Below are 18,302 nucleotides of genomic sequence, written 5' to 3'. Positions count from 1 at the left end.
GTGGCTGGCAGTATGACGAGCAGGCCGTCAGCGATGGCTTAGAGGGCGAGTAGCAAGGGCTTTATAATTTAAATATTTTCACTGCAGCACACGTATTCGTTAGCAGTATCATTTTAGAAAGTGCCACACATGCTGCTAGCATAGTGCGTCTTTGGTGATGACAGTGCTATTAAGTATAGTCCACATCTGGGAGCACTGCGGTGCACAGTGGGGTCGAGTGTTCCACTCTCGTTGGTATGGCCATGGGCACCCTCTTCTCTCCTGTGTTATGTATGGTATAGAATATGTGTATAGGGAGATGGGCAGGGTTACCAGGCATATTCATAGAGCACTGGCAGTTTGGGGAAATTTGTCTTTGGCCACGTGGTTGGTGTTCAGGAAAAGAGTTAATGAGTTACAGTTATGAGAGGTAGCCCTGTCGCTAAGGCTGTTCACTATAAACTACAGTGAAAGGGCTTGATCACTCTACTTACTAAGCTTGACTTTCTTCTCTGCTTTCCAGTAAGATTGAAGGACTAGAAAACATGTGTAACCTGCAAAAGCTAAACCTAGCAGGTAATGAAATCGAGCACATTCCTGGGTGGTTCTCAAAGAAACTGAAATCTTTGCGAGTCCTCAATCTGAAAGGCAATAAGATATCATCGGTAAGTTGTTCAAAATAGCACAATTTATTTTTCCCAACACTTAAGTGATTTGGATTATAAAAGGTTTGTCCGTGCGTATGTTTTACGTTGAGCATGGTCCCTCATGCCCAGTAGCCTGTCTTTTCCTGCCCCTTCCTCCTGTAGTTATTCCCCTTTATCCTCCTAAAAACTTCTTTATTCAGATGTTTTATTTGTTGGGAAAGTATTTGAAAAATAGATTTCTTTTAGCGTCCCTGTTTCCTTGCCATATGCCATATTCAGATAGAACCCAGGATTTGTCATGTGTTAAACAGACTGCCCTCAGGTTCTTAGGTTCAGGGCTAACCTGGAATTGATGTCTCAGGGTTTTCCGTCTGTCAGTTCATTGCACTGCCTCACGTTCCTGGTGTCTAGTCCATCCTTACAGGTAATAAGGATGTAATAGACATCTATGTGAACTTACTCTGAGATAGTAAGTTTGACCCCCATCTTTCAGATGAAGTCTTAATTTCACTCATGTTTTGTTAGAAAATGCCTTCTGAACACCTAATTCATTGGCTGTTACAACTGGAACAATCATGATTATAACTTAATGATAATTGTCATAGATGAGGAAGGGCAAGTCTACAGGGCTAGCCTGCCCTAATATGACCTTGGAGAGTCCTTTGATCTCTGTGAACTTCTAAAATAGAGAAAATATTTTCTAAGAGGCTCAGACGAACCAAGGGACTGAGACTGCTTCAGAAGCTTTAGAACAATGAATGGCTAAGCCGTGTTCTTTATTCCTTCAAGCATGAAGACATATTAGAATACACCCCATCTTTTCCATTTTATTGTTGATTATCTCACTTATTTGTTACTTACACTGAGGTTGTGGTGAGGCCTCTCTCTGTAAACCAAGCACATCTCGGACTTGCATCTCTCTTGCCTCCATCCTCACATGCTGGTGCAGGCGTGCTCTGCCACACTCAGCAAGAACCCTCCCTTCTTATTCCATTGTTAAAAAGGTCTGGGAAGGACACTCTCCATTTTACTGCCACAGCCCATGAGCCTCAGAGTGTAAGCCTTTTGCCGTTTGGTCGTCACTGCACAGCTCTCGAAACTCACAGGATGGTGGGAAGAAGTAATCCTGGATCTACAGTCTTCTCAGAGTTCTTGATGTTAGGCCACACCCAGTGTCTGCTGAAGCATAGGACGTCTGCTCAGTATTTGTGATGTGAAATCATGTACCATCTTGTCATTATATGTTTGGCATTGACATCACTAAGGTGATATATGTTTCTTTGGAGGAAATAGGTACTTGTACTAGCTATTTAAAGTAGTGTCTCCCAACGTACATAAGTTCTCAGAATAAACAGAAGAGTTTTCAAAGAATGGGTATTTAACATGTTTTTATGGTTTTTAACCATCAAGTATAATTCAGTTATCTCAAGATTTACCAAAATCCTTCATAGCAATTCATTTTATGCTTACTTGAACAATCCAAAATAAAGACATTGTAATGTAGACTGAGATTGAACCCCCATTTTATCTCTTCTTTTTTTTTTTTCGGAGCTGGGGACTGAACCCAGGGCCTTGCGCTTCCTAGGCAAGCGCTCTACCACTGAGCTAAATCCCCAACCCCACATTTTATCTCTTACAGGCTCTGAGCTAAGGCAGTCATACCTCTGAACCCTGACAATGCATGCTACTGTCTGATACACCAGTGCTTACACACCCCTTGCTGTCCCTTTCTCACGCTGCTCTTAGGGGCAGTGAGTTTCATAAATAGGTTTCTTGACATGTTAAAAGCAATGCTGTTGATCTATTACTGCCTTTGTTCATGTAATCATTCCTTTACCGCTGTGGTACCATTTCAGCTCCAGGATGTAAGCAAGTTGAAGCCACTTCAAGATCTGACTTCTCTAACCCTCATTGACAATCCAGTTGTGGCCCTTCCTCATTACCTCCAGTTCATCATTTTCCACCTCCGTTCCCTGGAAAGTTTGGAAGGTCAGCCAGTAACCACTCAGGATAGACAAGAGGCTTTCGAGAGATTCAGTTTAGGTAAGATGATAGATACTTAAAGAACACCAAACCTGAATGTGGAAGGAGAGGGTCTGGGAAATGCCTCAGAGGGTAAGGACCTGAGTTCAATTCCTGAGACCCACTTGGTGGAAGCACAGAACCAACTCCTGCAAGCTGCCCTACCCGTATTGTCTGCCCTAGGTCAGTGTGCATTCCTATTCACAGCCAGTAAGTAAAGGAACAAATATTCAATTTTAAAAGGGACATATTACCATATCAGACATTTTAAAGAAGGATAAATTATAAACCTTATAATCCTATTAAAATGTACATGGAAATGGCACCATAAATTGGTTAATCAAACAAGTATCTGTTGACCATATACTATGTACCAAAAGTTCCCTGCCTCCAAAGTGATCGTGTGTGTGTGTGTGTGTGTGTGTGTGTGTGTGTGTGTGTGTGTGTGTGTGTAGGTGTGAGAAGAGGAAGAAGGATGAGCCAAGAAAACAGTAAATGGCAAGCTAGCAAGATCAGAGTACAGAAAACAGTTTCTCATGCCCAGAAAAGATTTCAAGACAGCAGGTGCTCACCCTGCTGAGTGGACTGACAGAAGAGTAAGCAAGATCAACAGGGACATGGCTGTGGAGTTGCTTCAGGCTTGGCAGTGGTGGTTGGCAGTGGTGGCGCACACCTTAACCCCGTACTTGGGAGGCAGTGGTGCTGCACACCTTAACCCCGTACTTGACCCAGTACTTGGGAGGCAGTGGTGCTGCACACCTTAACCCTGTACTTGGGAGGCAGTGGTGCTGCACACCTTAATCCCGTACTTGGGAGGCAGTGGTGCTGCACACCTTAATCCCGTACTTGGGAGGCAGTGGTGGTGCACACCTTAATCCCGTACTTGGGAGGCAGTGGGGGGTGGGTCTCTGAGTTCGAGACCAGGACAGTCCAGTATAACAGAGAAACCCTGTCTCAAAAACATTGCTTTGGATTGGTGTTCTTGCCTGGAGCAATTGGAGAGGGATAGGAACGGATGGTAGTTTAGCAGATTAAGGATTGGGGAGGAGATATTCGATCGAAGATTTGAAATTCCTGCAGCGGCTTCACTCTTCCAATACTTAGTAATTGTAATTCTTAAGTATTAAAGGTAAAGAAAGATCTAAGATTAAATACCCATAGCTTCAAGGAAACATGAAGAGATGCAATGCAATTAAACCTCAGAGATTTTAGTAATGAAACAGCATTCCTGAGATCAGAAGGGACAGACAAATCATGCCTTCATTCCTTTAGTTCATAAAAATGCGGTCCAAAGGGATTAGATTTTGAGAGAGAGGGTGGGGATGGGTGTCATTGATCATCTTTTGGTAGGAGGAATACTTCCTTGTCAAAAAAGGAAAAATAATATGTGTGTGTCAGTGCTTCTGTTGTCTTGGTGGTAGGAGAATTAGGGCTCTCCCTTAATGAAACGTGACGCTGTCTGCTGAGAAAGACTGGATGGAGGATGGGAGGTTCCAAGAGAAAGGAGGATATGAAGTGGCCATTTTAGTGCTGGGAGATCAGCCTCTGTTCGATCTGAGTTTGAAACTGAATTTGTAATCAGGGTTAATCTACTTTTGACCTTTAAGAGTGGCAGTTTCACACCAGTGAGATAGCTCAGTGAGGAAGACTGCTTTATGTGTAAGCCTCATCAGTCATGTCCCATCCTGGAACATCTACAAAAAGGTGAAGAGAGAGAAGAGAGACGGTCCCACAAAGTTGTCATGCTTCCGTGTACACACTGTGGCTTCTATGTTTGTGTGTGTGTGTGTGTGTGTGTGTGTGTGTGTACTCACGCATGCAAACGCATATACACACAGATAATATCTATAGTTAAAAATCCCCTCCAATTACCATACCTTAACTCTTAGTATAGGTCAGATTCAAATTCAAAGTGGCCATCCTTTTCCCAAAACACCATGGCCGCTGAGTTTGAAAGTCAGTTGTGTTACACAGTTCTTAGACTTGTTTTGCCAGTGTTCGGAGCATGCTCTATGTTTTCCAAGACAGGAGTATAATGACCAATGAGCTACTTCGTTTTTATTGACAGAGGAGATAGAAAGGCTGGAAAAAGACCTGGAAAAGAAGACAGTGGAAACAGAAGAGCTTAAGAACAAACAAACAAAGTTTCTCGAGGAAATAAAACATCAGGATAAACTAAACAAGTCATTGAAAGAAGAAGCCATGTTACAAAAACAGAGCTGTGAGGAGCTAGAAAGTGACCTCAACACAAAAAAGGAGCTGGTGAGTCTGTTGGGCCTTGGTTTGGCTGTATTCTGTTAGGTTGAGAAATCTCTGCTCTTACATTTAGAAGCACAGTGTCCTGACTGTAGCATTGGGAAGAGGGGGTTGACAGGATCATGGACAAGGGCTTCGTGAGCTGTAGTTGACTGTGATTTGCTGCCCAAAGGATAACATGGGAAGAACGGTGTCTGGCACGAGGGACGCATGATGCCATGCACCGGGAGCAGCTGGTCATACTGCTTAGGACGTGTTTCAAATAGCATCACAGATAAGACTGTACATTATCAAAAGTTTAGAGCCTAGCAGAGTTACTCAAAGTTTAAACATAACACACCCTGTGTCATGGGACTTCTTTTCAATAGAAATGGTAGCAGTAATGTGTAAAAGTAAGTGTCAATGCGTGCGCATGCACACACGCAGATATATGCAATGCATTTTGATAAATGCCACTGTCCACTTCAAAAAGCTTATTACCAATTTATGCTTTCCACAGCACTGAGTAAAAGGGTCACACTGGGTTTATTATTGTGAACTTACAGGGGAGAAAATGGAATCTTGTTACAGTTTTATTCTTATATTTTTATAATTACTAGAGAAGTGAATGTTATATATGTATTCATTGTCATTTATCTTTCTTTTTTAAATTACCCATTTCATTATTTTTCTCTCTTTTTTGTTATTCCAAATTACTACTCTATATTTAAAAAGAGAATTCTAGGTCTTATTTTGAGAGCTTACATTTTCCTTTGTCTCTTGCAGAAAATCTGATGATAACATCATCTTCAGTGATTTGCAGTTGTATTAAGTGATTGGGCATTAAACTAGTTTTTTTTTAATAAAAGAAAAGTTGTGTTGAATTAAGTCTTTTGAGGGCTATCCTCACCATCAACAAATACTAACCCAACTTGTTCTTTGTCCTTTTTGGGTTTTTTGTTTGTCCGTTTGTTTTTTGGGGTTTTTTTGCAAGCTACTTAACTTTTACCTTTCACTGTTCTTGCTTTTTAAATGGAAATGTTTACCTGTCCTGCCACCCTCACGACTGTGAGGACTTGAGGCTCTGAGTGTGAAAATAGCTTTGGGTGAAGCAAGCTAGGAATGCCAGGTGGTGTTTCTGCTCAGTGAAGCCGTGTGTTAGAGGCAGATTGACACCAGTACTGATGACTGCTTCCTTCAGCAGTGGGTCCTCAATAGAGAGACCCAGTGGCATCAGAGCCTAGCTCTCCAGTGCCCTCCAGGTGACATGTCTGTTTGCTTCTTCCTTCTCTTAGCCCACATCTTGGTTTCCTGCAGGTCATTTCCTGCTGAGTCTTTATTCCTCTTTAAGGTAGCTCCTCCAAGACTGCACCGCACACTGTGTTCTGTGGTGTTGCATGAAGCCTGTATAGTGTGCTCGTTTACACTTTACGTTTTGAAACCGGCTTGCCTCTTTGGGAATGTGTTTGTGTGTGTGTGATGTGTTATAAATGACTTTGTATACGGGACAGTCAGTTTGAATGTGAGAGGAAATTAGTATCATTGTTGCGGTTGTAATATGTTAACGGCAGTCATCTCTTGATTATTCATAGCCGGTGCACAGCTAGCCGGTGCACAGCTAGCCGACAGCCTCGACTGCTGTCTGCTCTCACGTGTGCACTTCCGCCAGCAGACACTTGCTGAAGGCTTATCACCACTAAGTCCAGAGCTATGGAGAACACAAACGTACTTTGAAAGCAAAGGTTATTGTAGAAAATAGCCCAGGCGTGCTTGCCTTTGTTTAGCCCCATTGTCCCTTTGCTTTGGGGGGGAAAACCCTAAACGTAATGATGCATTGATGGGAATTGTCTCTGAGACTCAGGTCCTCTTGAACACTGACTAAACCCGTCAGTGTGCTAGACAGCAAGAGGACATGGATGGCAGTGTGGGACAGCACAGAGTGCTAGCCTTGAGCCCAGGTTACTTGAGCTGGTGGGAGAGCACAGCTCAGTGTTACTCCATTTGATGGATTCTCAGGAGGGGACTGCACGCTAACTTCTGCACGAGTTTGGTTTCCTGGCCTTGTAAAATGTTCCTGTGTATGCTTGTTTCTTTTCAACTTGCATTTTGATGAAATATTTCTGCATGCTTTTCTGTCTAAAAGGAATCCTCAGATTGTCAAAAAAAGACAAAAAAGAAAAGAAAAGAAAAGGTAAAATAGTCACTTACTGGACCTTTGGATGAACTCAAAGGTTCTGTTTGGTAGTCAGGCCACCTGTGGCAAGGCAGTTCACCAAACTTGAGACTGAAACTTGTGCATTTGCAAATGCAGAAATTAGATTAGATAATTCTTACATTTTCCTCCTAGTGCCAAAATCTCCAAGAGTACCAAAAAGTGGTAATTAAAGTCACTGGAGTGTTAAACGTTACTAATATCACATATTTGCATCTGATTGTGCTCATTTACACTTCTTACTTCTGCTACAAAGAGTACTGCTATTTGGCCCAGCACTGAGGCACAAGTCTATACTTCTGGTGCTCAAGAGGCTTAGACGGGAAGATCACATGCTCTGGCTGCTTGGGCTGCATAACACATTCCGGGCAAACATAGTAAGGTCCCCTGCACCCCTCCCACCCATACCGAACACTCACAGCTCAGATTCATCAGCTAAAGCCAATCTTTCTCGTCCTCCGTAAAATGTCCCTCCATGAACTGAAGCAGAGAGTGGGTTTAATACATTTGTGTTAGTGACTAGGATCAGGACACAAAGCACTGCAGGATGGCTGGCATTTGTTTTCATGTTCATGTGAAACAACCTGAATTGTTCTTTATGACTCACTGTGTCCTGAAATGACACATCAAAGGCCTTTTATGTGACCTCTTCTGAAATGATAATTCTGTGTTTCATTTTCTGCAATATGGGATTGAGATAAAATGTTCTCAGTATTGTGCTGTTTGATGTAGTTATGTGAGAACTGCCCATATCATTGTAGGATTGCACTAATGCACTGATTCTTATCCATCTCACATTGGCCAATAGCTAAAACAGAAAACAGTGGAACTGACGCGAGCATGTCAGAAGCAGTATGAGCTGGAGCAGGAACTGGCCTTTTACAAAATTGATGCCAAGTTTGAGCCACTAAATTATTATCCATCAGAGGTGAGTTTATATTTTTATATTTATATTATTATCCATCAGAGGTAAGCTTATATTTTTTAGTAATCCAAAATTAAAGCTAGGATTGGGGGAGGCAGGAAGAAGACAAGTGACAGGAACATCAAAGGTATTTTACCATTAATCCCTCTGTTACCTTTATATATGTATATGTATGTGATGTGTATGTATATGTTCAGATGTGTAGGGGAGGGCATGCATGTATGCATGTAGACAGAGGTTAGACAATTTTCGGAAGTCACTTCTTTGCTTCCACTGTGTAGTTCCCAAAGATTTAACTCAGGTCAACAGTCTTGGCCACAGGTACCTCTGCCTGCAGAGCCATCTCCAGTCTACTGGAGATGTAAGGATATCATCAAAGTATTCTGTACTGTGGTTGTATGTGTGAGTTATGCGGCTCTTGGAATGAAAATGGTGTTCTAAAGAGATAAAAGCTCCAAGGAGATCGCTGCCTGCCGCCACATCTATAGTCCAAAGCCATCATCTTAGCGTCTGTCACCCTCTCTAGGTGCAGATCAGTGGGATGCAGGCTTTCGGCAGAAGCACCTCTGAGAGAGCTCCTAGCGTGCTCACTGCTCTCGCATCAGCATCAGTTACAGTCAGCTGCTATTAGTAACACCATAGAAACAAGGAGCTACCCAGTGGCCAAGGCCGGGAGTCCAACAGTGCATGCACGGTGTAGTTTCTAAAACTTGATGACATAGAGATCTTACATCAGTCGGGAAGCAACGTGATTCCCCCAGGCTTCTGATGTAAAGATGATCTACTCGCTAATAGAGGGAATAACCCTCATAAGACCATTTTTAATTCTAATTCCTTCTCACTGTATGAAAAGGAAGATAAAGAATAACGTGTCTTTTAGCTTCTGGACATGTAAGATTGATAGAAGTATTCTGTGCTAGATTTGCTACTAATGTGTTAGGTTTGCAAATAATGTCATTTGACTGGAAGTTGCTTCTTAATCTATAAATCTTATTAATATGCTTGCTTGTAGTATGCTGAAATCGACAAATCCCCAGATGAAAGCCCTTACATTGGCAAATCCAGATACAAGAGAAATATGTTTGCCACCGAGACTTACATTGTCAGCGACGCCCAGGCAGTTCAGGTCAGGAAGATGGTGCCAGACGGAGGACAGCTCAGACATGAGCACGCGTCTCCGAGAGCCCAAGCACCACCTGATGTGCAGTTGGAAGACGCAGGAAAACAAATAGTTGCAGGTAAACAGTTACTCCTAAGTCCTTAGAAAAGGATGAGACGGGGGTGTGGCTCCAGGGTGGAGCATTTGCTGAGCACGTAAAGGCTCTTGTTCCAGGGTCCAGCACTGCCAAAGGTAATGCGTGCACACATACAGACTTACACACACACACACACACACACACACACACACACTACTAGCTGGATGTGTGGGTTGATATATTTTACAAGTTTTAATTAAACATTAAAGGTTGTTGTTTTACATGAAAATGAAGCCTAACTAGTGACTAATGAGCCTGCTTTTTAATGATTCCTCCTGTGTGTGGTTGACAGTTGCGTTTCTGACAGTAATTGACACAGTGTGTTCAGGGAATCTGTCTAATAAGAGTGTAAATCTCATCTTACCAGCATGCACTGAAACTACTCACTGAGAAGCATAGTCAGTAACCACAGAAGGAGTAAAGAACCATTCTCATTATGTGAAGGGACCAGAACCTTCCAATAGGCTGGCCTCAGACTCTGCTTGACATGCCTGCCCTGCACATCTATTTCCTCAATCGTACTGTACACACATGCACGTGTGCACACACGCACACTCACACCATCTAATTCAAGGGACCTTACCACCCCTGGCAAACCACATACACCAAGAAGGTCAGCCAGGAGACACTAAAGGTACTCTGCTGTGCTAGCTACGAATCCACTTACTCACTGGCTGTGTGGACAGAGACGAAAGGGAACCCTGACTGAGCCTGTGCACTTTAGTACCCTTGGCCCACTGTAGGCCCCCGCTAAGCAGATTATTAGCACATCCTTGCTTAACAGAGGAGGCCAAGGTGGAGACTGATTTTTTTTTTTTTGGGGCACGTATTTTATGGAAAGTTTTGGCAGGGGAAGCAGAAGAAAATGGGCTGTGTGTAGAGGCTGGCTGTACAAGGCTCGGCTGAGAGGATGAAGTGCAAGCAGGGAAAAGGCAAGGTGAAATCTAAAGTAGACGTTAGCTGATTCGGGGCCCCTCCAGACAGGAGTGTCGTCCGTCTTGATTTCTCTGTTACTTCCCGTTTCTGTCTTTCCTTTCCTTCCTTTTCCTTTCTACATGCTGGGAAACAAGCACTCTACAAGCCAGCTCTAGCCCCCCCAATAGGAGGCCACATTTGTTTCAGATTTGGGTTTTGGGCTTGTTTGTTTGTTTGTTTGCTTGCTTGTTTTTTGGTAAGAGTCAGGGGTATTTGTTTTGTTTTGTTTGTTGTTGTTGTTCCTGAAACTGGGTCTCTCTGTGACCCTGGCTGTCCTGGAACTTAATAGGCTGGCCTCGAACTTACCGGATCTGCCTACCTCTGCCCCTTTGCGCCTGTCTGCCCTGGGCCTCTACCTGCTAGGATTAAAGGTGTGCAGCACCATTCCCAGCTCCAAATAGTGAGCTTGTTAATTCTACGCTCCATCACAAAGCACTAGCCTCTACCACAGGCAGCGGAACCATTGTCAGTAGCCTTGGGGAATGAATTATGACAGTAACATGTGAAGTAACCACTTCACAATATAGTCCTGTCATCTTAAAACAGTTCAGAGTGGCAAGAGAGATCAAGCGCGTCCCTCTGGTGTTAGGATTAATTGGACTTTTGTAGGCACAGGTAAATAGAGATGGAAGCCGACCTAAGTAAGACGTCCATGTTCTGCAGTGGAGCACCTTAACTGGCTGGCGTTCACTGCAAAGAAAGAACGTGTACTAAAAATTTTCGAAGTCAGCATGTGTATATGTGAAAATTGTTTTTAAATTTGCAGCACAAACTCGACTGTCAGAACTACACCATGAAATAGAAGCAGCAGAACAGAAAGTATTACGGGCTACTCAAGAATTTAAACAACTGGAAGAAGCTATACGACAAAAAAAGGTATGTGGCTCATGTGTCATGGTTACTGTGGGGTTGGATCATGCGGAACAAGTCACGGTTACTGTGGGGTTGCTTCCTGCCTGTGAAACTGCAGTAGTTGTGACACACCTTTAATCCCAGAACTCAGGAGGAAAAGGTAGGAGGATCTCTGTGAGTTTGAGACCAGCCTGGTCTACAAAAGAGCTCCAGGACAGCCAGGACTACACAAAGAGACATTGTCATCAGAAATCCTGTGTCAAAAAACCCCAGAACAAACAAACAAATAATATATTACTTAAAATTGACAAAAGGTGCTGAGAGGTGGGTTAGTAGATGAGAGCAATTACTGCTCTTCCAAGGGACCAGAGGTTGGCTTTTAACGCCCACGTTAGGCAGCTAACAATTACAGCTGCCTGGAACCCCAGCTCCAGAGGCGTCCAACACTTCCTGCCTCCACAGGCATCCACCTTCACATGCACAGATTCACATGCAGATGCAACATAATTGAAAGAAGAAAAATACATTTTAAAAAGTTACACAAAGGGCTTGGGGAGAGGGCTCAGTGGTTAAAAGCACTGACTGCTCTTCCAGAGGTCCTGAGTTCAATTCCCAGCAACCACATGGTGGCTCCAACCATCTGTAATGGGATCCGATGCCCTCTTCTAGTGTGTGTGAAGAGAGCAACAGTGTACTTACTCACATACATGAAATAAACAAATCTTTAAAAAAATTACAGAAAAAGATGTGTTTGGTCTCCTATACTGTGTTGCTTCCTTACTCGTCTCTTCTAAGACTCTTTACCTGGGACTTAGGTTAAGAACTAAAGAACACCTTTGCTGTGGCATGGACATTGTCAAACACCAAGTAGTGGTGGTGAGGGTGGGGGCAGGGGTGGGGTGACAGAAATTACTTTCAGCAATTACCAGAGTATTTCATGGAGAAGTAAGTAGTTCAAATCCATGTTGTAATTGCATAGGTTAATTTTTTTTTTATGTATTTTGGATTTTTTTTGACACAGGGTCTCATATAACCTAGGATGACCTGGAAGTTGCTATATTCAAATTTATGAGCATGTGGAAACAATTTTCATTCAAACCACAATGCTAGCCAGTTCCCACATCTCTTATTTTAAAAGTTTTACATAACAGTAATTTTGAAGTTAGAGTTGCAAGCTTCATAAATTGTTGTTGCCTTCCTTTGTTAATTATGTGCTGGGGGCTGGGAGAATTAGATTTCAGAAGCAGAGAAAGACCTTCTTCTCAAGCAGTTGAGTGGTAGACTACGACACCTAAACAAGTTACGCCAGGAAGCTCTGGATCTAGAAGCCCAGTTGGAAAAGCAAAGAGAAGAGATTGCTGAAAAGCATGAGGAGATCAACAGTGCGCAGCTGGCCACAGACCTCCTGGACTCCAAAGACCCAAAGCAGGTGAGTGAGGTGGGCCCTGACGTTCTCCACAGAGACTACTGTGACTTGTACCTGGGCATAGATGGTGAACGCCTCACCACTTTTAATGGCAGGGTCCTTCCTGAAAGGCTTCATTTGCAATATGGATTTAAGTAAGATAATATGTGTATATATTCATACATTATTTGTATATGTATACATATAATTAGAAGTAGATCTAATGTGATATGAATATTCATGCCAAACATTTATGTCTACAACGAAACTGCCTAGTCGTGAACAAATTGGTTTTCAGTAAATGAAGGGCTGCATGGCACACTGTTTGGGGGCAATGGTTGAATTTTGTTGTATTCGAGAGCAAGAGAAATTTTCTTCAAGGTGTTCTATAAATTTCCTCCTTAAAAACAGGAAGTGCTGAAGCTGGGTCAGGGTCAGAGGACTTCTGTATCTCTAAGTTTTCATGCAGATAATACACAAACGTTGTTTGCTGTTTCTATTTATTTTGTCCTTAAAAATAAAACATTTCTCTGGAGTTTGCCCTCCTGTGTTGTGAAATCAAGATGGCTGAATGATAGGGTCAGACTCTTGTCTCTTTCTGTCAACAACACCCTAGGAAATCTTACATGACGTATATTTTAGCCACTGTTCTGAAATAAGATAAAACTATTTCCTTCATATTTTATTGTTGCAGGTGGAATTGTAAAGTTATAATTAAAAAAATTAAGATCTCTGAAGTAACAGAAATCAGAATTTAATGTGATAAGGACAGTGCACTAGAAATGCTTTAATTTCTTGTCAGATTTCACTTTAAGCATATCAGTTTTGTTTGTATGTATGTACATATGTATGCATATACATATGTATATACATATGTATGTGTGTATGTATATATGTATATATGTATGTACATATGTATGTATGTACTTGTAGAGGCCATGGAATTATGACAAGGATAAACTAATTGTCATAAGTATGAAATATTTTCTACAAAGAAACCTAAGCCTTAGTAGTCATACTGAAGGTATTGTTTTATTTGTGTATGCATGCATATGTAGTGTGCATTTGTGTGTGCACACAGCATTGTGTATGTGGAGGGCAGAGGTCAGTGTCTATTTGCACCCTCATTTGCTTTCTGTTTGTATATTAATGGATTCATTCGTTCATTCACTTATTTTTGAGACAGGCTCTCTTACTGAGTCTGGAGCTAATTAATGCAGCTAGGTTGGCCAGCCAAAGAGCTTCAGAGATTGGCATCTCTCCCCTCCTCCTAAGCCCCCACGGGGTTACATGGTCTTGTTCTGTACCTGCTTTACAGGAGGCCTGGATATCCAAATTCAACTTCTCATGCTTACGTGCCCATCTCCCCAGCCCCAAAAGTCTTGATTGATCATTTTCAAGAATTTTTGTCAGATGTCAAAAATCAGAGATTTTCTAAATAGCGTGATGTATCACAGTCAGCAGTATCTTCCTGATCATGTTTATATATTACCTTTCATCTATGAAAGGGTTGCAGTAACAATAGAAAACTACATCCTCCAGCAGGCAAGACCGAAGCAGCCTGGTGGTCCTGAGTCAGGTGAAAGCCTGAAGTGTTTGTTCATTCAGCAAGTGACCATGATGTTCTAGGCGTGAGGAGAGTTTAATTTTCACTGTATTTCTGTGCAGTATCACATAGAGGAAAGGGCTAAAACGACATCTTGTTTTGTTGTTCTTGGTTTGGTTTGGTTTGGTTTGGTTTGGTTTGGTTAGGTTTGGTATTTTGAGACAAGGTTTCTTTGTGTAGCCTTGCCTTGTCCTGGAACTCAGAGAGGTCCCTCTGCCTCTGCCTCTGCCTCTGCCTCTGCCTCTGCCTCTCTGCCTCTCTGCCTCTCTCTGCCTCTGCCTCTGCCTCTGCCTCTGTCCTCTGTCTCTCTCTCCCTCTCTGCTCTCTCTGCCTCTCTCTCCTCTGCCTCTGCCTCTGCCCCTCTCTCTCTCTCTCTGCCTCTCCCTCTCCCTCTGCCTCTGCCTCTCCTCTCCCTCTCCTCTCTCTGCCTCTCTCCTCTCCCTCTCCCTCTGCCTCTGCCTCTGCCTCTCCCTCTCTCTCTCTCCTCTCTCTCTCTCTGTCTCTCCCTCTCTCTCTCTGCCTCTCTCTCTCTCTCCCTCTGCCTCTCTGCCTCTCTCTGCCTCTGCCTCTCCTGTCTCTGCCTCTCTGCCTCTCCCTCTCTGCCTCTCTCTCTCTCTCTCCTCTCTGTCTCTCTCTCTCTCTCTCTCTCCTCTCCCTCTCTCTCTCTCTCTCTCTCTCTCTCTCTCTCTCTCCCTCTCTCTCTCTCTCTCTCTCTCTCTCTCTCTCTCTCCCTCTCTCTCTCCCTCTCCCTCTCTCTCTCTCTCCCTCTCCCTCTCTCCTCTCCCTCTCTCCCTCTCTCCCTCTCTCCCTCCCTCCCTCCCTCTCCCTCTCCCTCTCCCTCCCCTCCCCTCCCCTCCCCCTCCCCTCCCCTCCCCTCCCTCTCCCCTCTCCCTCTCCCTCTCCCTCTCAGTGTGGGGATTAAAAACTCCCTGAGTTTTGTGTGTTTTTTTTTTGTTTTTGGGGACATGCCTCAAGACATAGTTTCTCCGGGTAGCCTTGAGGGTTGCTAGAATCCATTTGCTCAGGTGCTCAGGTAGGAGTCAGGCACACAGACCAGGCTCTAGTCTGATGCCACAGCCCAGTTCTCAAGTTTTCCACTTGCAGAGTTGGAAATGTGACTTAGGAAAACCAAATTACTTGTCCCTCATCACTCTTAGGAAGGGATGGAGCCCTAGCCCAAGCTAGTACAACAACTCTCTTTTACAAAAGGATTTTAAAAATCCAAAAATAAAACTGAAAAATAAAATCTCAGCTCAGAACCAAGCCTGGTCAGATTTTTTAAAAATACGTAAACATTTTATTAGATTTCAAAAGGGAAAATGGCATTTAAGAATCAATCCCGTTTTAGTTACCAAGCCTTCCCATCTAGAGGAACAGTTATCACCGGGCAAGCGTAATAAAGATTTGTCCTGCTTTCCTAGAGGGAATTAGCCTACTGATCTTTCAGGCTTTGGGCGTGATTGGCCCTCGGGAGCTTCCTGTGTTTTGATTTAAAGTTGGGGGCGGGGCCTGCCCAGAGACTGCTGGTGACTGGACTAGCTCGCTGTCACTCACGCTTGACGAGGAACATGGTTTGAGGCGCTGGGAAGTTACTTGGGCACAGAGGTGCTTGCAAAGATGTGGCTGTCAGAGAGGGAAGTGCACGTGAATTTGAAGACAAACTTAGGAAGCTTTCTGCACATTGCTTTTGTTCTCCACGGCTCAGTTGTAACAGGAAAGATTCGGAGTTAAGGTATGGTCATTCCTCTGTGTATAAAGAAAGGGCTTGGAAGGAGGAGGAGTCAGATCTGTAAGTTCCTGTTTTTACAGAAACCCTATTGTGAGCTCCACTGCCGTGGAAACACTGCAGATCCTGCTGTGGCACCGCGTGTTTAATGATGGCATTGGCATCTTTTGAGCCGCATGCTTGTCCTGCGTGTAGAGGTTGCAGTGTACTTTTAATAGTGAATTTTAAGCTGTTGATTGAGTACAGTAGGGTTATTTTTCATTCTTGAGCCACAAAAGTGCTTGATTACTATTAGGATATAAACTCTCACCTACTGTTTTTAAGATGGATATTTGGGGAGTGGAGAAAGGCGATTTGAGCATCCCGTCAAATTTACCAGTAGTAAATAAAAGCTGGCATTGAAGGTGGTGTGGCCACTCATTTGCCCTCCGTTTGTTGGAGAGGAGGGGCCTCTCAAACTAAGCACGTTCTTGTAGAAACTGCATGTCTTAGTTGAAACCTTAGCACTTGTTGCTCCGCTCTAACTGTTCTCCTAACGACTTCCCCTCAGTTATTGTTCTGTTCTTCTGATCCTCTTGGATAAGGTTGGAGTCTTGGGAGTCCTGAGCGTAAGGATGGAATGAATAGGAAGGCACATTTCTCTGGGGAGTTACTGTGTCTCCAAATGAACTGTTGCCCAAGGAGACTGGTCAAGACATATGATTGATCTGAGATTCAGGCTTACGTTTGTGGAGTGGAAGGTTAGACTGGATCCTTGGTTCTGTTTTCTCCAGCACACCTGAGAGGGATATGTTCCTTTCAGTTAGCAGAGGCTCCATAATGCCCTAATTGTCAGGGTGCAGGAACTAGAGGGTGTATGGGCCCCTGAGGACTGTGTTTCCCCAGAGCGTGGCTAGTGTAAGGGGTATGCCTCCCGGGGCCCTACCACTGAATCCTTGCTGAGATAAATGGTTTTTGAGCTCGAGCTCTCTCCATTCCCAGATAATTATATCTAAAAACAAAATGTTTGCATAGGAAATGGAAAATAAACTTGAATCCCACGTGTTTATTTATCAGAAGTCTCCATTTCCCCAGCCTCCTCAAGAAACCTTTAGAAGTACATTTAAATATACTTTTTTCAATTAAAAAGACTTTAGCTATAAAACTCCCAACCTAAAATTTTTGTAAATTTTACAAATCAATAAGTAAAATCTCTTAGAGTTCTTGTACACAAATATATTGCTTATTTATACTTTGGAATAAGCCTTTGGATATTCCCTATAAATATACTGTCAGTATAACCAGTGTTCTAAAAGCCTTTTTAAAAAAAAAAAAAACATATTTTAGTGCTATGCATATAACACTGAAACATCTATAATGTGTCCTTGAAAAATGGCTTCCCAGGGTTGGGGATTTAGCTCAGTGGTAGAGCGCTTGCCTAGCAAGCGCAAGGCCCTGGGTTTAGTCCCCAGCTCCGAGAAAAAAAAAAAAAAAAGGGAAAAATGGCTTCCCCTCTCTGCTCAGCTCTGTTTTCTCATCTTAGATCACCCTAGAGTTAAACAAGAATCATTTATATTTATATTTATATGAATACTAAAGGGCCTAACTCAGGCCCTTCACATTTTATTTTCAATACTGGTTATTAAAATGTTGCTATGGGTTATTATTTTCAAGAGTTTTAAGATCTGGGTTGTACTGATTATTCCTTCCCTGACATTCAGTCCCATATGAAAGCCCAGAAGAGGGGTAAAGAGCAGCAGCTCGACATCATGAACAAGCAGTACACACAACTGGAAAGCCGCCTGGACGAGATACTTTGTAGGATTGCTACCGAGACTGAAGAGATCAAGGACCTTGAACAGCAGCTTACTGATGGTGAGAACCCAGTGTGACTTAGGGAGCATAGCTTCCATGTGAGCAGAAGACGCCCACACGGACAGTCCAAGGCTTAGTGGGATACAGCTCAGCTCTTGTTACTAGTGTTTGATAGGGAAATTTGGCTGAATATATCCAAAATGTTTAATAAAATTTAAAGTCTTTTGTGTTATTATGGTTTGTTACACTGATGACCAGTGAATCAGGTTTCAGTAGGCAAGAAGTCAGTCTGATCAGGAAAAGCTTGGTCATTGATTGTCTTCTGTGGCATAAAGTCCTTCCAGGAGCCCATTGATATAGGAAACTTACTGTCTAGTTATAGAAGGTGTGTAGAAAGGAGGCGAATTTAAATACATTCTCAGAGTAGAGGAAGGGGACAGTAAATCGGGTGTGGCACCGAGAGCCTGAGCTCAGTATAAGGAAAGGTTCCACTCCCTGGTTGTCATTCTGTGTCTTCAACTTGTTTCTGCCCTGATAATTAGTTGTTGAGAGAGGCTTTTTAAGTTTTCATAAAATAATAGCAGGTGACAGCACACACTTTTTAAGTACTTAATAAAAAATGTATGTGTTTGGGTGCTATGCCTTATGTCTGTCTGTGTACCATGTGC

The 18,302-nt window shown here is 43.0% G+C and overlaps 1 protein-coding gene across 1 annotated transcript in view; it reads left to right on the top strand.

Annotated features, from left to right (window-relative positions):
* Cntrl (centriolin) overlaps nucleotides 1-18,302 on the top strand; it is a 73,479-nt gene that overhangs the window by 11,254 nt on the left and 43,923 nt on the right. The window contains exons 5-12 of the mRNA XM_032902666.1: nucleotides 503-644; nucleotides 2,483-2,669; nucleotides 4,717-4,910; nucleotides 7,904-8,023; nucleotides 9,033-9,258; nucleotides 11,018-11,127; nucleotides 12,338-12,532; nucleotides 17,541-17,694. Of these exons, the coding sequence (XP_032758557.1) occupies nucleotides 503-644; nucleotides 2,483-2,669; nucleotides 4,717-4,910; nucleotides 7,904-8,023; nucleotides 9,033-9,258; nucleotides 11,018-11,127; nucleotides 12,338-12,532; nucleotides 17,541-17,694 (1,328 nt within the window). The remainder of the gene's footprint in view (nucleotides 1-502; nucleotides 645-2,482; nucleotides 2,670-4,716; nucleotides 4,911-7,903; nucleotides 8,024-9,032; nucleotides 9,259-11,017; nucleotides 11,128-12,337; nucleotides 12,533-17,540; nucleotides 17,695-18,302) is intronic.

Source organism: Rattus rattus, chromosome 5, assembly GCF_011064425.1.
Source record: "Rattus rattus isolate New Zealand chromosome 5, Rrattus_CSIRO_v1, whole genome shotgun sequence".
NCBI classification, from domain to species: domain Eukaryota; kingdom Metazoa; phylum Chordata; class Mammalia; order Rodentia; family Muridae; genus Rattus; species Rattus rattus.
The sequence above is the reverse complement of the archived record's forward strand: the minus strand, read 5'-3'. Positions and strand labels throughout refer to the sequence as shown.